At 35.2% G+C, this 21,471-nt stretch overlaps 1 protein-coding gene across 14 annotated transcripts in view; it reads right to left on the minus strand.

Moving 5' to 3' along the window:
• The window catches only part of LOC126965600 (protein lap4), a 155,256-nt gene that overhangs the window by 97,572 nt on the left and 36,213 nt on the right, over positions 1 to 21,471 (minus strand). For all 14 annotated transcript variants that reach the window (XM_050809238.1, XM_050809233.1, XM_050809248.1 and 11 more), the window contains exon 3: positions 13,550 to 13,718. In XM_050809238.1, coding sequence (XP_050665195.1) covers positions 13,550 to 13,718 — 169 coding nt within the window. The remainder of the gene's footprint in view (positions 1 to 13,549; positions 13,719 to 21,471) is intronic.

Raw genomic sequence — 21,471 nt, forward strand, 5'->3', positions numbered from 1 at the left:
ACTGGCGTTTTCGAGGTAAGGTACTCGCAGTACTATTATCACGTGATCAGTCAAAACCACTCGAGTGCCTAAAATATTTTTAATTTGACAGTACTCCAACAAAAGTTTTTTTAATGAACTAGAAAACTTTAATACACTCATTTGAATGATGCGTCAAAAAATGCGGCTGACAGTATACGGGATTGCGTTCCGTTTTAAATAGTAACCAGTATAACTGGCTGTAAAGGAAGGGCTTCACAGTATACTAGATTGACACATTGTACAGTGGTCGCAGTGCATATCGGAACATACCCTTAGGTATTACGTATCGCAGGTTAGCGTGGGTATTATCCCATGCATTGTTTTCAGTGCAGTAATATGAAATATATTTATGTTGTAGCTATCGAAATTGCTTAGATATGTGTGAATATATAATGCTTCTCAAGTTAACCTGACAATGAATGGTTGTAAGTTGTAATGTGTATGTTCTGTTTTATGACAAGGAACGACACGAGCAGGACGTTCAGTCGATGGTAATTGATACGCCCTGTCCATTACAATGCAGTGCCGCTCAGTATTCTTACCCAAAAATTAAGCGCGGCACTACAACTGCGCTCGTCACCATGAGACATAAGATGTTAATATGTTATGTAGACAATAATAGAGTTTTACAATGAGTTAAAAACATAATAATCTAAAGAAAAAATCGCATAATATAAGGGTCTCACACACGGAATGCAACACTTTACTTAGTACTGTAATGCTCTATATGTTAGAAAATGTTCCTTCCTTTACTTTTCCATATAGTACATCTATAAAAGGTCATCTATCTATATAATACATATAAGGTAATTTTGTCCGGGCAAGATTACTTCTTCCCGATAAGAGAGCTTACATGAAAGAGCTGATGATGCCAGTGGATGAAGCCGGAGACCTACTGGAGATTAGAGAAGCGAGAACTATCTGTATGTAAGTGTCCCATAGATGATATTGTTCTCCGTAAATTTAAAACTACAAATGTAGAAGAGCTGAATTTTTAACTATAAACTAAATATACGATATTGTAATCCAAAGCACAAACAGAATTCATAGAAACAGTAAGAAAACAATGCGAAATATATCAGCAATTCGCAACACTGACGAATCGGAAGAATTCTGAACGGTAAATTAGAATTTTGTTTACACTAAGCACGCGGCGGCAGTCATATACCCGTAAACCTTGACGCTACATTCCTACAGTAATGTCACAGTACTAACAGCATTGGCGACCGCTCGATGGAAAAGTTAAAGAGTATTTAACGAGCCGGAGCCGGTATTGCGGAGCGGATAACTGTTACCGTGGCGTCGACACACTTCCGTTGCAACCGTTGACGAGTTAGGGCGTAACTCTGTTCAATTTCTGTTCGAATATTAGTGTTATTTGTAATTTATTCTTAGAAGCTTAACAATTTTTTTTAACTGACGAGACGTTCGGCTGATGGTAATTGATTCACCCTGCACATTACAATGCAGTGCCGCTTAGGATTCTAGAATAGCCCAAAAATTCTGAGCGGCATTGCAATTGCGCTCGTCACCTTCAGTCATAAGATGTTAAGTCTCAATTTGCCCAGTAAATTCACTAGCTACGGCGCCCTTCAGGCAAATAGGTGTATATTATTATAGGTACTTGTTATTATTGCGGGACTCAGTTTTTTACATAGACGAATTTGCGGATAAAGGATCGTTAATATTAAACATAGCAAGATGTGCTTAACAAATTGTCAACAAATTATTTGGTTTACAACTATATAAATGAGAATTGTACAGAATGATTTATATCAATATTCCAAGCAGAGAAAAACACGGTAATAATTGAGAAAGAAACACAAATTAAGCAGTTTAAATATGGATTTAAAATCCTTTTGAGCTGAGCAAAAACACGAAATGGTTAGCACAACAAGTACAGGTGAACCCGTTATTATGCGGATGACAGTATTTATTTTTTTGCTCTTAATAGTGATTTTCATTATTATAACACTAGAAAAAAGGGATTGATTGAAACTAATTCTAGTAGGCTTCATAAGATACATAATAGCTTTAAGGGTAAATGTATACACTTCTATAATAAAGTTCTAGCCACTGTTCAGGCATTATCTATAAATAAATTTAAATGTTTTATAAAAAAAAATGCCTCTGTCGTAAATCCTATTACTCCACAGCTGAATATCTAAATGATCGGACAGCCTGGGACTAGATTATGATTATTTTATAGCAATAGCAATGACAGTACAATATTGCAAATTTTTATCAAAAAGAGCGTTGGGAGCGTTTCTTGAGCCGCTTCTTCTCTCACAGAGCGCCATTTGTTTCCGAAGCGGTAGTGGTATCTAGTATATTAGAAATTACATCAAAAAGACTTCTAAGGGAATCAATCGTGAGAAAATAAATGCCTTTAATGCCTTTTTCAAAATGTAATCATCAGCGCGCAGCTGTAGTCTAGGATTTTAGAAATTGCATTGGCCTATACATTTATGTTGTATACATAAAACAGTGTAAAAAAAAAGCAAAGTAAAAATTTCAACATGTTCTCATAGAATTAATAAATGGTGTGCTGTTGTACATATTTAGATATTTATATGTTCACTTTTGTACTACTTCCCGGAACACCGACATAAGTGACAGACGTGTTTGTTCTGTGCCTTCTGCGCGTGGCGTCTCCACTAAGTTAAATACTGAGCGAACAGAATAAAAAAAATCTTCAATGAATCACTACAAAAGTCGTTCACATACTTCAACTTGTGATGCGCTCTTCTTCATACAATGACCCGTTTCTATATTTAATCGGCGGCTGTGAACTTCTTAAGCGTATATAGCACAATATAATGACACCACAAGAGTTGTAAAACTTTAACGCTGCATACAAAAATTAGGTTTATTGTTGTTGTTCATTAAAAAGTTATTGCTAATTTGTCCAAAAAAGTTTATTATTTCGCAAAATATGAATGTTTCGTGGCAGATATTATTAAATTTGACGACCCATATAGCCCAGTGGTTAGTCCCGAGTTTAAGTCCCGAAAAGCAAAACAGTTTAAATTATGATAAATTTGGTTGTTCTTCCCGAGTCATAGATTTTGTTTATATTATGTGTTTATGTATGTATATCGTATTAAATATTAAATCTTGCACCCACAGTACAAGCTATTGTCTAGTATAGGGGAAGATACATTGTGTAAAAGTGTGCCAAAAAATCTAGTTTTAAAAAAGCGGCCAAGTGCGAGTCGGACTCACCTATGAAGGGTAGCAAGTAACATATTATCATTTTCTTATTTTAAAAGTTGCAGGACACACACATACACACACATTTTACCACTTTGAAAGTATCTCTCGCGCAAACTATTCAATTTAGAAAAAAAATATATAGTAAAATAGTAAAACTAGTAAAACTAGTAAAACTCAATATCATTTATTTTTATTTTTGTGTGAAAATCTTAATGCGGTTCACAGAATACATCTCCTTACCAAGTTTCAACAGTGTAGTTCTTATAGTTTCGGAAAAAAGTGGCTGTGACATACGGACCGACAGACATACATGAAGAATCTATAAGGATTCCGTTTGTTGCCATTTGACTACGGAACCCTCAAAATTGAACTTACTGATTCTTATTATGAAATTAGTGTGTCGAAGACGCGAGTGTTTAACGGGCTACGTACCCGAATAATAACCTCGTGTTTCTTTTAGAACAAGTTTAATATAATAAATAATAATGTTATATCTGGTATGATAGTTACATACAAATTAAACCAGCTAGTAGAAGTATCTTAATAAAAAAGATATTTTATGTCGACTATTCGTTTATATCAAGTTGCCCTCGACATAATACAACTAAAGTGCAAGGAACAATTAAAAATGTTGAATGAAATATTTGATCGATTTTGTTCACTAGCTAGTCGTGCAGTTAAAAGTAACAACAGCTTAGATAAGAGTTATTACAGTGCCTTGATAACACCTGTTATAGGCACGCCCTGCGCCATATAACGCGTATCACTTACCTACATTCCGTTCAATTGGATATGCTTAGGCTGAGTTTCAACAACTAACTTTAGCAATAACAAACATATTTGTTATGTTTTTAAAGTGATAACCCTCACTTCTAGGATTAATACACAAAAAAAAAACTTATGAACGATGCGGGACTCGAACCCACGACCTTTCGCGTTCCGTGCGAGAGCTCTTCAAACGGAGCTAACCGTTCGAGCAAAGTATCGTCATTAATCTTGTATGCTTTGTTCAACTCTCAGGTTGTGGCTTCATCTACAGGATCTACTTTACGATACGTTGCTCGAACGGTTAGCTCAGACTGAAGAGTACTCGCACGGAACGCGAGAGGTCGTGGGTTCGAGTCCCGCATCGTTTATAAAATTTTTGTTTTCAAATTTTATTTGTGTAATAACAAACACGTGAAAGAACCGGTTAAGAAAAAAAAATGTTGCACCATTTGACATTTTTTAGATGACGTCATAACTTTAACTGTTAACCATAACCGTACAATCTTCGCCAATTAAAGCTTATTTTAATGTTAAATAAATATTCACTTCTCAACTTAAATTAAGCCAACCAATACGATGATGCAACACATTCCGCAGACAGCGTTACTGTGAACATTAAATTTGACTTTAACGTTAACTGTAACAGCTAATATGATGCAACCCAGCCTTAGACTTACAAGTATTTAGCTGACACTGAGTTTTATGGTGGCAACAAACTGGTGAGTCCGTGTATCACTGGCACTAGAAGGGTTGCATGAAATTATACTTTTTTGGCGCGTTAGGGAAAAATTATCAGATTGAATGTATACGCCGCGCGCGCACACCGTCACGCAAATTAGACACCATGACTTTAGCTGGTCAACTAGACCATTAATTGTATCTATCATATATCAGCTACCAAGGCTCTTGTAACTCATAATATGTCTACTGAGTCAAAACCAATGGCCGAGAATTAAATAGATTTCAATATATATATAATTTCAATTTATATACAAGTTTTAAATAAATAAAAATAATTTCTCTCCAATTGTAAAAAAATAATAAAATTATATTTAATAACACGTTATTTAAGTAAATTATGCGGTATAATAATATTTTCATTTGGTTGTATTTAATACCTCCTTTATTACAATATTGTTTTATCTGCAAACGCAAAATAGAATAGAGAATATAAATAATTTTATACAAGGAATTTTCTTTAATTACGAACACCAAAGAAGATTGTCTTCTTTTTACACGCTTTTTATCAGCTTCACCTGTATTTATGTTTGTTTGTAACCGGCTAATTTAGGCGCGATTTTGCCCCCTTTAAACGGCCATATTTCGTTCAAACTTCGTAGATTTATCAAGGACCGATGACAATACATTAATATGATAAAATTATTCGATTTTTCAATTTGCAAAATAAGATTTTTGATATTTTACATAATTTACATCGATCGTGTATAAGGCAGGAATTGATGTTAATTTTTAATTTCTTCTCTATCCTTTAGTTCGGTTTTCTATAAAAATCGTGTTTTTTAAGATTATTTTTAAGTACTATATTTTAATACTTTTATAAATGAAACGGTATTTTAAATTTGCACGGAGTCTTAGTTATTTATTATTTGTTGTTACAGAAATTGAGAAGTCCAACTATTAGGGTTTATGAGATACCGCCGCTGATAGACAGACGGCGATCTGACCGATAAATTGGATTTTGTTTACAATAATTAATACAATTAATTACAAATAATTTTAAATTATAATTGCTTTTTTAAACTTGTGTCCCCTCCAAAGGAAAAGATATAGATAAATACAATATACTTCTCATACAATTTCAAATACCAAATCAAAATCTTTTTATTTATGTAGGGCAAGGAATTGACACTTACGACTGTCAAACGTTTTTTTTTCTTTTTACATTTACCACCACTTCGAAAATGGTTGAGCTTTAATCATTAGAAATTAACAGCTTCATCGTTTTACAAACAATTTCAATAACAAAATATTATGGGAAATGATGCAACAAAAATCCCCAAAAGTCATCTTACTCACTACAACATCTACCCTCTACAACGAAAAAGGAATTTCATTTGAGCTACCAACTCAAACAAATACAACAAAATACGGGATACATGTTAATAAAATTTTTAATACAAGCCAATAAAGCCCGGCTTATGATAAACATACACATAAAACCGGCAAGTCGCAACTGTCCCCAATACCGTTCGTAGTCGCGTCGCAAGCTGCAATATTGTGTCCTCTCAAATTTTCTTGCTATACCAAAACAAGAAAAGGTTGCGTGACGTTCACCTTGGCACTATAATAAGAGACATGAAATATTGCAGCCGTTTACATTCAATAATATAGTACAACAGAGTGGACCTTCAAGACAGATGTAACTAAAGGGCCGGTTTGCCAATTTGAATGCATTCGTCTTGCGCTCAACAGTATACTATACAAATTTGATACTTTACGCGTAAATACCGATAAATATAGGGTGCTTAATGTCAATAGTCTTTGGTTGACAGGTAATTTTGAAAATACAGTCAAATCCGTTTACTGCATCATCGTTTACAACACAACATGCCGGTTATCTAATATATAAAATTCTCTCCTTCGAAACGACTTGACGAATTCTCATGATAATTTGAGTGCATATTGGGTAGGTCTGAGAATCGGACAACGTCTATTTTTCATCCCGCTAAATGTTAAGGGTGGTCAACGCATTTTTTTTTTAATTTGTTTGATTATGAGTCAGCATTAAAAAATACATACAACTTCAAATTTTCACCCATCTACGATCAACAGTTACTTTTGTATCGCGATTTTAATATCGGCAATACCACGTTTGCTGGATCAGCTAGTATTAATATAGAAGAAAGGTCCCGGCTGAATGCTATATGACCTCCTTATCAAAAACATTGCTTTTTACGACATTGCTAATTACCGCATACCTCATTAAACGACCACATTTAAGTAATATTTCGGCGAATTAGATCTGTTACAACGACCGGCTCAGCTGTATTGTAAACACTTACTTCAACAAAAAGCTAACGATTTTGCTCAGCGTTTTGGTGAAGATGTTGTTTGCTCGTCTAGTTGGATTCAACGTTTTCGGGCTCGGCACGGTATTGTCGGCGGGAAAATGGTTTAATTTAATACATAAATATATTTTTCCAATAATTACCTACTTATAAAAAAAATTTGGACTTTGAATCTCGAAAACATCACCGGTAGTTACGGACTATCGCTCTTTACGACTGAATATGAGCAGTTTCTTATAACAGATTTTGATTACTATATATCTATATCTTAAATAAAAACCACGCTTTGTAAGATTAAAAAACAACTTTTTCACGGAAGAGGAGGACATCCGAGCGTAGGAGTCACCTGATGTTAAGTGATCGCCCGCCAGGAATCACAGGAGCTTTGCCGGCCTAAAAAAGGTGTTTTTTTGAAGGTACATATGTCGTATCGTCTCGAAAATGCGCGATTGTATTACAGCCCAGCTACTGCCAGTGGTCAGTTAATGTTATGCTATAATCCCTACTAATATTATAAATGTGAATGTAATTTTGGTTGTTACTCAAATACACCGGAGCTAATGCACCTATTTTGATGAAATTTGATACAGAGATAGACAACAGCTTGGGAAAGTATATAGGCTACATTTTATCCCGGAAAAATCCATAATTCCAACGGATTTATGTAATACCGAAATTCACGTCGATGAGCTATAACTATACTTAGTTTGCCATAGCAATATTCCTCGAAATAAGATTCATATAATATGTTGAGAACGGGAGCGAAAACGGGAACCGGAACTGGAATAGGACATGAGATAATCATCAATACCAAAGTTATTTATTATTTTTAAAAACCCTTTATCTACGCGGACGAAGTCGCGGGCATCAGCCAGTATAATATATAGGGCTATAACAGCCGAGTTTGTGACGGACGTAATGCATTGATCGCGCACTGCCGTACCGAAACGAACCAAGTTTATAGTAATCCGTGGTAATGGTAACACTGTGTACTAACCGAGTTACCTTGAACAACCACGTTAACACGTAATATGAGGTTATATGTATGACTGCAGTTATTGTGTTCGGAATGTGATCAATATAGGCTTTAAAATGATGCAAACTATGCGTGGCTGTGCTAAACACTAGTACAAATAAAGTAATACGCTTAGTAGGTCTCCTCTTTACCTTAAAACAGAGCCAGTTCTTTCAGCGCCTTCAATGCCTTCGCGCTTTTGATACTCGATAGAATAAAATTGGTGTAACATATAAATTCCGAGGAGGCAATGACCAATCGTACAGCCTGTGTAAAAAGACGCGTACATTGGATTCCTCCAGCGAGTATTTTCTTTGATTTCATGAAAATTTAAATTTAAAAATCAAATGTAAATAAAAAGTTACAATTACACGCGTTTTAATCCTTTAAATATCTCCAACGAAACAAATAAGATCATCGGACCATCGTCCATCTTAATTCTGGAGTTGTCAAGCAACAAATGAAATTCGATGACAAATTTGATACAACTAGGTCTATGCGGTCGGATTTCCAATAAATACGAGTATTACAGTAATTCAACTTGCGGAGGAGGTTCTCATGCAATACAATACAATTGCTTATTGTGTTACTTAAACACAGAATCATTTTTAAACACTTAATTAGCATCGGCTGAATGTATCTACCGGTGCCCCCAAAGAGGTTCGCCCGCAACCTGATGAGACTACACAGGGACAATATACGCACGAGCATGTGTCTATCATAGGTGTAACTGACAGCCCCTTGTGCAAAGAATGCATGGAGGCAGACGAAACGCCAGAACACGTGGTTATGGAGTGCAGCAGTGTCGCCGATCAACGGGCGCAAATACTCCAATCACCAGCACCGCTTCCGGATGCCTGCAGAAACTTAAAAAGACTGCTAGACTTCTGGAATGATCTGGGCTGGTTGGAGAAAGAAGACATTTTTAAAAACGCACAATGGCCCAATCAAGAGGCTAAGTGTAATCAGCCCAGCTAAACTAACTAACTAACTAATGTTCATCACTTCAAGACGTCCGATTTATTTAAAATCTGCTAGTATAAGTAATTAAATCGCACTGACAGGTACCGAGAAGAATATCGAGTTAGTGAGGACTATCAAACAGCGTAAGATCTCTTACCTCGGTCATATACTGCGCAACGATACGTACCGCATGCTGCAAACTATTTTGTTGGGGAAAATTGCTTGGAAGAGGTGTTGGAAGAAGAAAGATGTCTTGGCTCATAAATATAAGGGAGTGGACTGGCATCAAGACAGTCCAAGAACTATTCCGCTTAGCCATGGACAAGGAGAAGTTTAAAAACCTGACTGCTGACCTCCAGTAATGGAGAGGCACGTGAAGAAGATGAGAAAGACAGGTGCGACAGTCGTCAACGAAACTTAACTGCAACTTTTTAATTTATCTTAAACTAGCTGCACCCTGCACGGGTTGCTAGGCCACTAACAAAAATAAATTGAATATAATATATGAAATTCATTGGAATGATAGTGACGAAATCTGTCGAACATTGGTCGTACCAACTCAGAAACCTTCGCGGGCTCATTCACAACACAAAAAAGTTGATTATACTGAGACAAACTTTTTAATGTAAAATATTTGCAAGAGTTCTGAAGTGTTAAATGTTTTATGTAATATAAATGAATATTGTATTTAACCACATAATAAGTACTTTTATACTGATAAATAAAAGCAATTCGTACGAAATTATTTCCTAACAATTCCAAAATATTCAAAAATGCAAAACGTTAATGTTTAAATTTCACTTCTGCCGGGGTGCAACCCATTTTTTAATATAAAAAAATAATTGATCAATTTTGTTGTGTACTCTAGACATTCATTTTATTGAAATACTAGCTGACCCGGCAAACGTTGTTTTCCCATATAAATTATCTATGTAAACCTCCCTTGAGCTTCAACGAATCTATTACAAAAGATGTCATTGAGATCGGACAAATAGTTTAGGAGTTATGGAGGGAACATACAAACATACATTCTCTTTTATATAGATATATTGAATTTTTTTTTATTGAAACAAGGGACGAGACGAGCAGGACGTTCAACTGATGGTAATTGATACGCCCTGCCCATTTCAATGTAGTGGCACTCAGGATTCTTGAATAACCCAAAAACTCTGAGCAGCACTACAATTGCGCTCGTCACCTAGAGACATAAGATGTTAAGTGTCATTTACCCAGTAATTACACTAGCTACGCCGCCTTTCAGACCGAAACACAGCAATGTTTACACATTATTGCTTCACGGTAGAAATAGCCGCCGTTATGATACACATAATCTAGCCGGCGTCCGGTGCAAAGGAACCTCCCACTGGTAAAGACATCAGTCTTAGACGTTAGGAAAATTTATTGTATTAGGCGTTACTTTGCCGTAATCCATAATTATACAAATGATTTAAGTTTTCTTTAGTGTTCATTCCGCCAATATTTGTTTTTAGTCAGATTTTGGCGAGACAACACGTCCTGAGGGTGCCTCGTGTAGAGGCGAAACACGTGTCGAATTGTTTTAAAAACAAATATTGGCGGAATTAACACTAAAGAAAACTTAAATCATTTGTGTTATGCGTTAGGGTTCACTCCGTAGTCGTGTAGGTACGTGCCGCCCAACAGATCATTATGATATGGTTGCCGATTGAGCTTTTATTTTCGAGAGCTGGGAATAATTACAAAACAGGGCCGACACGTGCAATGCGCACTTGACGGCATTTATTTTAATAACTTTAATAAACGGTGTTTATTATTTCACGCTGCATCTTCATATTGACGTGACAGCGGGACCGACACTGCGTAATTTATTTCGTACAAATATACGAAAGGAAAAGTTGTATGAAATACATTTATTATTGAATTCTTACTGCCGTTCCCAACATACTATCTGCAGAAAGAGATAAATTACTAGTTTCTACTGTCAGTAATTAGCTGGCAATAATCTGAAGCTGACCCAATATACCCGATAAGTCATTCTTATCGCCTTATATTGAGACGCGTGAATTGCGATAGAAACTTCTATCGCTGGTAAGCTATACGTCCTTCCATTGACAGACAGCGTGTACGGATAAGCTGAGTTACCGTCGATGAGTTTATTGGGACAGAAAAGTCAACGATAGTTACGATTTTTATCTGAAGTAGGCCACAACCGGAGATAGACTGAATATTGGGAACGGCCGTTAATGGCGTAGAGCGGTAGTGGTTAGTTAACATCTAATATATAAAATTCTCGTGTCATGGTGTTAAACATTGAACTCTCCGAAACGGCCTGACCGATTCTCATGAAATTTTGAGTGCATATTGGGTAGGTCTGAGAATCGGACAACATCTATTTTTCATCCCCCTAAATGTTAAGGGTAGTCCGCGCCAATTTTTTTTTTTTAATTTTTTTGACTTTTTTTTTTTAAATTGTTTGATTATGAGTTGGCATTAAAAATACATACAACTTCAAATTTTCACCCATCTACGATCAACAGTTACTTTTGTATCGCGATTTTAATATCGGCAATACAACGTTTGCTGGGTCAGCTTATAACTATTTGACAGCCATTTAAGGCTGTCAAATAGTTATAAGCTGACTTTTTAAAAGGCTATCAAAATACTTCTTATAAATACTCTCTGCGATTCGCTTAATGACTTGGATGAGAGTGAGATTCGTCTACAAACTGCACTTTCATAGGAATCGCTAGTATTCTTCATTTGGTGGACAACATGGGTACTATTATGAATTAAACATTCCTACCACTCGAATGAGAACGCCATACATACAACCAGCGAGAATGGAACCCGCAAATAATTGTTTGCTAATCAGACACGTATCACCACATAACAATAGAAGGACTAGTTGTGATTTCGTAAAAAAGCATGGACGGCCATGTCCGTTAATTCATTGAGGAGGTCTGTTTCCTTTCCTTCCCTTGTTTCGCTAGATGAAGTAAAAAAAAAAAAACAATTTTTAATTTGACGACACAGTGGGTATTTTAAAAGCCTTCAAAAAAGTCGTCGATATTTTTTATTTTATGTTTTTTCCCTCAGAACTTTTGACTGGGTCAACCGATTTGATAATTCATTTTTCATTTGAAAGTTAGTGCTTCCCGTGTGGTACCATTACTATTTGATCCAGATCTGAAAATGGTATCCGTGTGAAAACCTTAAGTCTTAAAATTGCTAGAAGTATGAGCGCGACAAATGGACGAAAAACTCAATATCGCGCCGACTTCTAATATTGTTATAGTTATTTATGTTGTGTAATAAGGGGTATTAAAACACGAATGTGGGTTTATCGTAACACGCGAAGCCGCGTGTGATAATAGTATCATATGAGTGTTTTAATACCTAATTATCAACAGTTGCATACAAGACTTTATCTACACCCAGAATATGAATCCTTTAAAAGATTCTGAAACAGTTAGCTCACTGCTAACATTAAAACAGCCAGTCCTAGTAGTAACTTAATATCATCCATTACTGATTTTATACAAATAAACTAAGTGTTAATGAAATACTGAATTATTTATTTTAGTAGTAATTTACATTTTGTATTGTACAATTATTAAAATTCACTTGAATATTATGTTCTTTTGCAGCGTTTCAAATATCCGGCGGTGTGCTGTCAAAACTTCAATACTCTTTGCGCATGAAGGGATCGAAAAAAAAACAAGGAGTGTTGTAATGAAATTAAGTACAAAATTACAACACTCGTTTGGATGATGTAACGGTTATTACGACATTGGGTGTTTTAATGTTGGTAATAAGCTAATTGTTTCAGAATCTTTAATAGAGGATTTAAAGCATGGGTGTAGATAAAATAATTAATTAAAATAAAATCGTAGTTGTGAATGTAATGTTATCTCTATCTTGTATAAATAACGATAACAAATATTCAAATAGAATGTGTTATACTTAAGTTATACTATAATAAGACAATTTTATATTTTTGCAATTACATTGCAATAGTTATTTTTGCTTAAATTATTAGTTTTGAAATACAATAATTATACATTAAACGCCAAAAACTCAAAATATTTGAAAATAGGAACAAAAACATAAGGTTAAAAATGTCGCGTTTACAGTTGTCACAATTATTGTAACCTATTGTTCAGTACAAAAATATATTATTATGTATAGCTATGCTAAATAGATCAACGATTTATTTTTGGTAATTAAAGGCTAGTGGTTTACTGTGAGGAGTAAGGAGACTCAGTAACAAACCCTTAATTTCGACTGGAAGTATCCTTCCCAAATTGGCAGTGCCCCAGGGCACCAGATTTTTCAGATACACCAAAACCGAGTGCGCCGTACGGCATTATTCCCTTATCAAGTTCTAACCCTGATTTTGTTTATCATCATCATCATCATCAGCCGGATGAAGTCCTCTGCTGGACTCTCCCAAATATTTCCACGACGATCGGTCCTGCGCTGCCCTCATGGGTTTGACTTTGACTTGCGTGATCAGATGATTAGCCGCCTGCACCTTATAATGTTATGTTCGACATACCTTCCGAAGTCGCTGGGTAGACTGGTGAGGGACATGTCGTTGAGCCCCAGCACCGTGAGCGCCCGGAGCTGGCTGAAGCCGGCCGGCAGCCGCGGGATGGGGTTGCTGCTGAAGTCCGCGATCTGCAACGCTCGCAGCTTCTTGATGTCTTCGGGGATGTCGGGAATGTCTGGAGAACAAAAATGACAGTCAATCATGATTGTTTATAAGTGTTCTGTCAGTTCATGCAGTTTCAGGACGATACGACATTGGGATTTTCAAAAAAAAAATACTCGGTCACCTTCCTAAAATCCCGGCAAGGCTCAATCTTATATATAAAATGCTCGTTTTGTATGAAATTTTGTGTGCATATCGGGTACATCTGAGAATCGGCTAACATTTATTTTTCATAGCCCTAAATGATAAGGGTGACCGCACCCCTGAATATATATTTTTGTATTTTTTTGACAATTTTTTTATTTTTTTTTTATTATGATACAGCAATAAAAAAAATCATTCAAGTTCAAATTTTCACCCGTCCACGATCAACACCTATTTTCGTATCGCGATTTTAATATTATTCTATTCCATCCACAGATACGCAATAGAGTTGCAAGATGGCAATCGAATATAATGATTATTGTAGTACGATAAATTTTATGTACGATATATTTCTAGTCTGAGAATCGGTCGTCATCTATTTTTTATACCCCAAACATTTTAAACATTGATTTTTTTTATTAGGCCTACTTTATATGGCCATACAAAGTTTGCTGGGTAAACTAGTAATTAACAATAATCGCAATCAGTAAGTAATAATTATTATAGAAGAATTACACTACCCATGTAAGCGACCTCAATAAGTAAAATCCAAGTAGGTACAAATAATATTTCAGAGAAATGTTATTATTGGATGAATTGAAGTATTACCCCCTTATTCCTAATGGTCCGCTAACTTTAAACAGCCGCTAAGGAGTGTTTTTTCTCATTCTGACTCAGGTCAATAGAAGAAGACAGAATGAGAATTAGCAATGCTTTAAGTTAGCAGACTATTATGAATAAGGGGGTTAATGTACAGCGGGTAGTAAGTATTTAAGATCGAGTTAAACAGTACCTATGCTTATGAATTGTGCCGACGAGTATCAGTTTTTCTCTTTTTTATACCCTTATTTAGATTTTATATTTTATGAATTCTTGGCTGTACTAAGCAATATATTAATTCCTACAGCTTAGTTTCATGTTTAGTACTCTCAGTTTCCTTATTTGTCCCTTTCTTATATTTGAATCAAACAGCTTCTACGATGCAAACGTCGCCAGTAAAACCTTTTTTTGGGTTATGTGTGGAAATTAGAACCATAGATTAAGTATTGGTTTCCGCTCCGCTGTGCTCCGCACCGCAGGCGTAGTCGCAAAGTGCGGCAACTACGCCCAAGTCGGCGTCGTCTCGAAAAATGTGTGACGTTGACGTGCCACATGTTCTGTTCAACTTTTCCTAATAATTAAAACTAAACGGCCGGGTTGCGTAGTAAAACTTTGTAAAACTAAAACTACAAGAAATAAGAGAGACACTGGGATCACATAATATCATCAGTAATTATTTAGTATTTTATTAATTTCAAATTTTAAAGTAGCCATTGAGTATCAAGATGCCACGCACACAAGCGTCTAATAGTTGCCATAATGAAAACGCTATTGTTCTTAGGTAGTGCGCTGTCTAGTTAGAGCGCAGCGGAGACCAATCCTTAATCTAAGATTAGAGCTCATTTTATACAAAATCGTGGATTGATAGGGAATAATAGACGCGCAGACTGTTTCTATCATGAAAATGCTCACACAAAAAGTATGCTTGAGCGGGAATGTGCATGTAATGAAAATATTACAATTATTGAATGATTTAAAAATTTTCAATTTCACAATAACTGGAGCACCTTTACCAGTGGGAGCCATCTTTGCACAGGATGCCGGCTAGATTATGGGTACCAAAACGGCGCCTATTTCTGCCGTGAAGCAGTAATGTGTAAGCATTACAGTGTTTCGGTCTGAAGGGCGCCGTAGCTAGTGAAATTACTGGGCAAATGAGACTCTAATCTTATATCTCAAGGTGACGAGCGCAGTTGTAGTGCCACTCAGAATTTTTGGGGTTTTTCAAGAATCCTGAGCAGCCCTGCATTGTAATTGTCAAGGCGTCCTGCTCGTTTCGTCGCTTATTTAAAAAAAAAAGGCTGTCTTGTTTTAATAATTTTAACCACGTTTCATATATAGTTGGGAGGTGAACCATACTAGGAGGCGAAGGTCGTTAGGGATTACAATGAGCCAACGAAACAAAGCCTTCCATTAGGAACATTTACTTAATATGCTAATGAAGCGAAAACCTATTTATATTCATATGGGCCGGTATATATATAATACTTCTGAATAGTTAGTTATAAACACTCATGCGATCTCATAATTTGTGATTTGCTTTTTCATTTTCAACATAAAAGATTCTCTAAAAACCAAATCCAAGTGAATTCGATAAGAGAGGTTAAAATATGGGATCGGAGTTGAATGTCAATATATAATAATTATAATTATAATTTATTTCTCTTAAAAACATAGTTTACAGCAGCTAGTGGCCGGAGTCACCTTTAACCCTGACTTCTGGAATTAATAACACGAATAAAAATTGAAAACAAAATTTTATGAACGAATCGGGACTCGAACCCGCGACCTCTCGCTTTCCGTGCGTGAGCTCTGTCCAACGGAGCCAACGGTTCGAGTGACGTATCGTTGATAAAATCTTGTATGCTTTGTTCAACTCTCAGAAGCCTGCGCGAGAGGTCGTGGGTTCGAGTTCCGCATCGTTCATAAAATTTTGTTTTAAATTTTTATTTGTTTTTAGTTAAAGATTATAAATAACGTTCTAGAAAATATTATGATTGCTTTAAACCCGAATAATTTAAAAAATTTAAGGATTTACAACTGTCATTATCTGTACACATTTACAGAACACAATATATGGACAAATGTGTTGTCGACGATAGACATTCATTTCGTGATCAAACCATAGATGCACTGATGAAAAGCCAAGGAGACAGTTAAGAATTTGCATGAAACTATTGATGCAAGAGGATAAAAACTACCATAGTACATCATGAAAGGAATAGTTTTCTATGTAGAAAATGAAAGTGTGCGTTTATTTATGTATGCCCCGCAAGAAGTTAGCTACTTTGGCCTAACGCAGCAAAAATCATTAAAATGATTTATACCTCGTGCTATTCTACGTTTTTAGAAAGAAACAATTTTGTAAAAATCTTGCAAAGATGGCTTTGACAATTAATTATTAAATAATGAATACGGCTGTTTGTGCTTTCAAGGATTCACCTTTGCCTGTCCTTATAATGGACGGAGAAACCAAAAAAAACAACGAATGACGCAAACGTCAGAAAATTTTAGGGACTAACTTCAACCTGTTACTTTTGTGTTACGCGCGCGCGCATCCAAAAAATTAATTTAAAAGGAGAATAACTTGAAATATGTATTCCATATTTTGTTTCTACATAGAAAATTATTACAGGAAGACAAACGAGGGTGCGAATCGCCTGATGGCGAAGATCACCGCCGCCTTGACTCTCTTGCAACAACTCTCGTTTGTCCTCCTATTTCATAAAAAAAACCGGGAGATAAACTGATCTGTTTGTATTTATGTAATAGTTTTGATCATCATTGGTTTCATCGTAGTTATCAATTTTGGTTGTACGTCATATTTATAATAATTGGCACACGAACGCACGTCGCACACACGTTGCGGTCAATTAATTGACCGTTGTTGTACCTATGTTTAAAGATGTTGATCGAAACATTGTAGTGTTTTGGAGCGAGGTCGGTCCGGCCCGCGGCCAGGCTAATTTATAAACATTCCTCCACACAGAGTACACACCCATTGTTATCTAATATTAAACCTTATGCCTCCTCACAACTATCGGCGATGATCGTTACTTGTACGTGGGTAACATTGAAAATGTTTAGAACTGGCCAGTTAGAAACATTGCCAATGAAAACTTTTTTTGAATTTCAATTGTAGAACTCTTTGGTAACCTAATATATTGGAGTAATTTGTTTTTGTGAATTGGCGGCAAATCTAAAACTCTTGTTACACGTGAAAATGATGAGCGCGAGAAAATTTTCGGTCAATGATTTATTATAACTTTCGTTGTGTGCTTACTCAACAACAAAGCCAAGATAGGCTGCGATAAGCATTTATTAATTAAACCCCATCTCGTGCCACTAATTACAATTGGTTTAACGAGTTTAAGCGTCGACGTAGCAATCTCAATGATGATCCGTATGAGGGACGTCCTTTAAAAGCGACTTCTGAAGATAACATCAGTGCTGTGCGACGCATGATAGACGAACATAAGAGAGTGACCTATCAGCAGATACCTGGCGCCCTGGGACTTTTATTAATTCCCAAGAACTAAAGATAAAATTCGAGGTATTCGATTTACGAGCCATGAATATGCGGTGAAAGCGTACGAAAATGCCGTAGAAGAGACCCCTAAGGAAGAATGGGCCCACTGCTTTTCTCAGTGGTTCCATCGAGTGCGACGATGTGAACGGAGATTACTTCAAAAAACATTAAAAGTATTGGTAACTTTCTACAATAAGCCGTTTTTCATTTTCTAATCATTTTAAGGGTTACCTAGGCATGTCATCGGCAAGTTTATCGTTAATCGTCGTGTAAGCATCCACACGATCGTCCGTAATCATTCATTGAGCGACCTTCAAGATGAACATAATGGATTTCATGATTAAATAACATTATTAATAATATTGGCGGGCCGTTATAAGCCTCATAGTAACGATAAATATCTGAGTACCGAGTATATATATATACTTACCTTATTTTTATCTTTGTGTTATTTATGTTTGGGGTTCCATATTTGTGGGTAGTTCTGATAAATTTCTTTTGTCAATGTATAGTACTCACACTATGTAAAAAACGGCCGTTCCCAATGTACTATCTACAGGTAGACATAAATTACTACATTCTACTGTCAGTAATTAGCTGTCAATAATTTGAACCTGTCCCAATATATCCGATAAGTCATTCTTACCGCCTTATACCGGGACGCGTGAATTGAAATTTCCATACAAACTACTATTGATGGTAAGCTAGTCGGTCATCTCATTGACAGACAGCGTGTACCGATAAGGTGAGTTACCGTCGATAAGTTTATTGGGACAGAAAACTCAATGATAGTTACGATTTTTATCTCAAGTAAGAGATAGATTGAATATTGGGAACGGCCGTAAAAGGATAACAAAACAACGCCGCGACGCTGACGCGAAGTACGTACGGCTTCGGTCACTGTCCTCTGGTGAATGATCGAATGTAAATTTAAAACATAATATTATCATCAAATTAAGGTGCAATGTGTTTACATAATCTATATATATATATAGTCTCGCTAAAACTCGAGAATGGCTGGACCGATTTGGCTAATTTTGGTCTTGAATTATTCATAATTAGTCCAGAGAAGGTTTTAAAGGTGAATAAATAGGAAAATGCTCCTAAATTAAATAAAAACAACAAATTCGTTTTTCCTTTAATGTAATAAATTCTATGAGAGAATTTATTGACGCACGGTTTGAGAGTTCTGCTGTGAAACAATTTCATTACGACAGCAGGGTGCGTATTTTACGAAGTAATTTTTGATGTTATGATATATTATTGACAAATTCATATAAAAACATTATTTTATTTATTATATACAGAACAACGTCTGTCGGGTCAGCTAGTACATATGTAAATAAAAGAATTAGTTTTAGTATTAACATACCATCTTACGATAGGTAGTAATTTTGGTCTTGAATTATTCATAATTAGTCCAGAGAAGGTTTAAAAGGTGAATAAATAGGAAAATGCTCCTAAATTAAATAAAAACAACAAATTCGTTTTTCCTTTAATGTAATAAATTCTATGAGAGAATTTATTGACGCACGGTTTGAGAGTTCTGCTGTGAAACAATTTCATTACGACAGCAGGGTGCGTATTTTACGAAGTAATTTTTGATGTTATGATATATTATTGACAAATTCATATAAAAACATTATTTTATATATTATATACAGAACAACGTCTGTCGGGTCAGCTAGTACATATATATATAAAAGAATTAGTTTTAGTATTAACATACCATCTTACGATAGGTAGGTACTAAACCTAAAATATTTAAAATGGCGGGAAATGTTCGAAATATAAACGCGTCACAAACTTTAATTAAAAAAAAAAATAAGTTTATACCTACTTGTAACAAAATTAAAGAATAAAATAGTTGCCGTTGATACTAATACATTTTCTTGCATTAAAACTATTTGTAATATACATAATAATATGTAGATATGTTAATGACGCTTTTATTTTAATTATCTTTGCACTGAAAAAGTCACTTTAAATGGTTATCACCAAGCGGTTGCAATGAGTTTTTTCATCAACCTACATTTTAATTCCAATATGAATGAACATGTGATCAAATCCTTCACATATAACTATCCAGTATAGAAACATAATAATACAATCCGTTGCCGCGCGCTTCGCTGGGCGATTTTAAAAAAAAAATAAAAAAAAGAACTTTGGATTTCGCAAAATAAACCATCTAGGATAAATTTCGCATAGAATGGTGTTAGTTTCATGTCGATACGATCAGTGGTTTAGGCGGGATTGAGCCTCAAACAAAGACCATTTTCATCTAATATATAAAATTCTCATGTCGCGGAGTTTGTAGTTAAACTCCTTCGAACCGGCTTGACCGATTCTCATGAAATTTTAAGTGCATATTGAGTAGGTCTGAGAATCGGACAACATCTATTTTTCATCCCCCTAAATGTTAAGGATGGTCACGCAAATTTTTTTTTTTAATTTTTATGACATTTTTTTTAAATTTGTTTGATTATGAGTCAGCATTAAAAAATACATACAACTTCAAATTTTCACCCATCTACGATCAACAGTTACTTTTGTATCGCGATTTTAATATCTGCAATACAATGTTTGCTGGGTCAGCTAACGTTATATTTATCGTTAATATATCTTTAAACGAGTAATTCATGTACATATATAATCTTTTATTTATTTATTTAATTAAATTGCGTTACATGCGACTTAGTTACTAAACAAAATTGTAGTACTAAATAATTATCACATACACCTCGTAATAAGGCATAGCAATGAACGACAGAGGGGCAGACATTCAAATATATTTTTCCTCTAGGTATTCATTAATAGAATAGTCACATTTTTCCAAAAGTAACTTTTTCAAAGAGGTTATGAATTTTTTAATATTGGTTTCGGCTTTTAGGTGTTCTGGTAACTTATTATAAATTTTAACTGACATTGCGTAGGGACCGGACATGAATCTCGGAAACGGCTCCAACGTGAATGTGTGTATGAAAATTTCATAAAATTTTGTTTACAGGGGATTCGGGGGCGATAAATCGATCTAGCTTGGTTTCAATTTTAAAAGATGAAGTTTTATCCGTGTTTTATTGATAAAACAGCTACAATAACATTAGAATACAAAGATAAATTTCGCCGAAGTTATTTTAGTTATAAATAATGGAGCTCCACAAATCTGAAAATATTGCCAGGATTCCCCAGTTTCCTGGATTTTCGCCCAAAAACCAGATTTATTAGAAATAAGCATAATACATGTTTTATCTCTCAACAGATAGATAGTCGTAGAAATTAGTTTCTGAGACCTACATATTAATAAAATAACGCTTAAATGTAAATTGTTATAATAAGTAATTTTGTACATATTTTAATAGAAAATATAGAAATTTGAATTTCTTTGTAAATCTGAAAATCTACAACTTTTACTACGTTACTCGAACGGTTAGCTCAGTTGGTTAGAGCACCGGCACGGAACGCCGGAGGTCGTGGGTTCGAGTCCCGCATCGTT

The sequence above is a fragment of the Leptidea sinapis genome, chromosome 8, assembly GCF_905404315.1.
Source record: "Leptidea sinapis chromosome 8, ilLepSina1.1, whole genome shotgun sequence".
NCBI classification, from domain to species: domain Eukaryota; kingdom Metazoa; phylum Arthropoda; class Insecta; order Lepidoptera; family Pieridae; genus Leptidea; species Leptidea sinapis.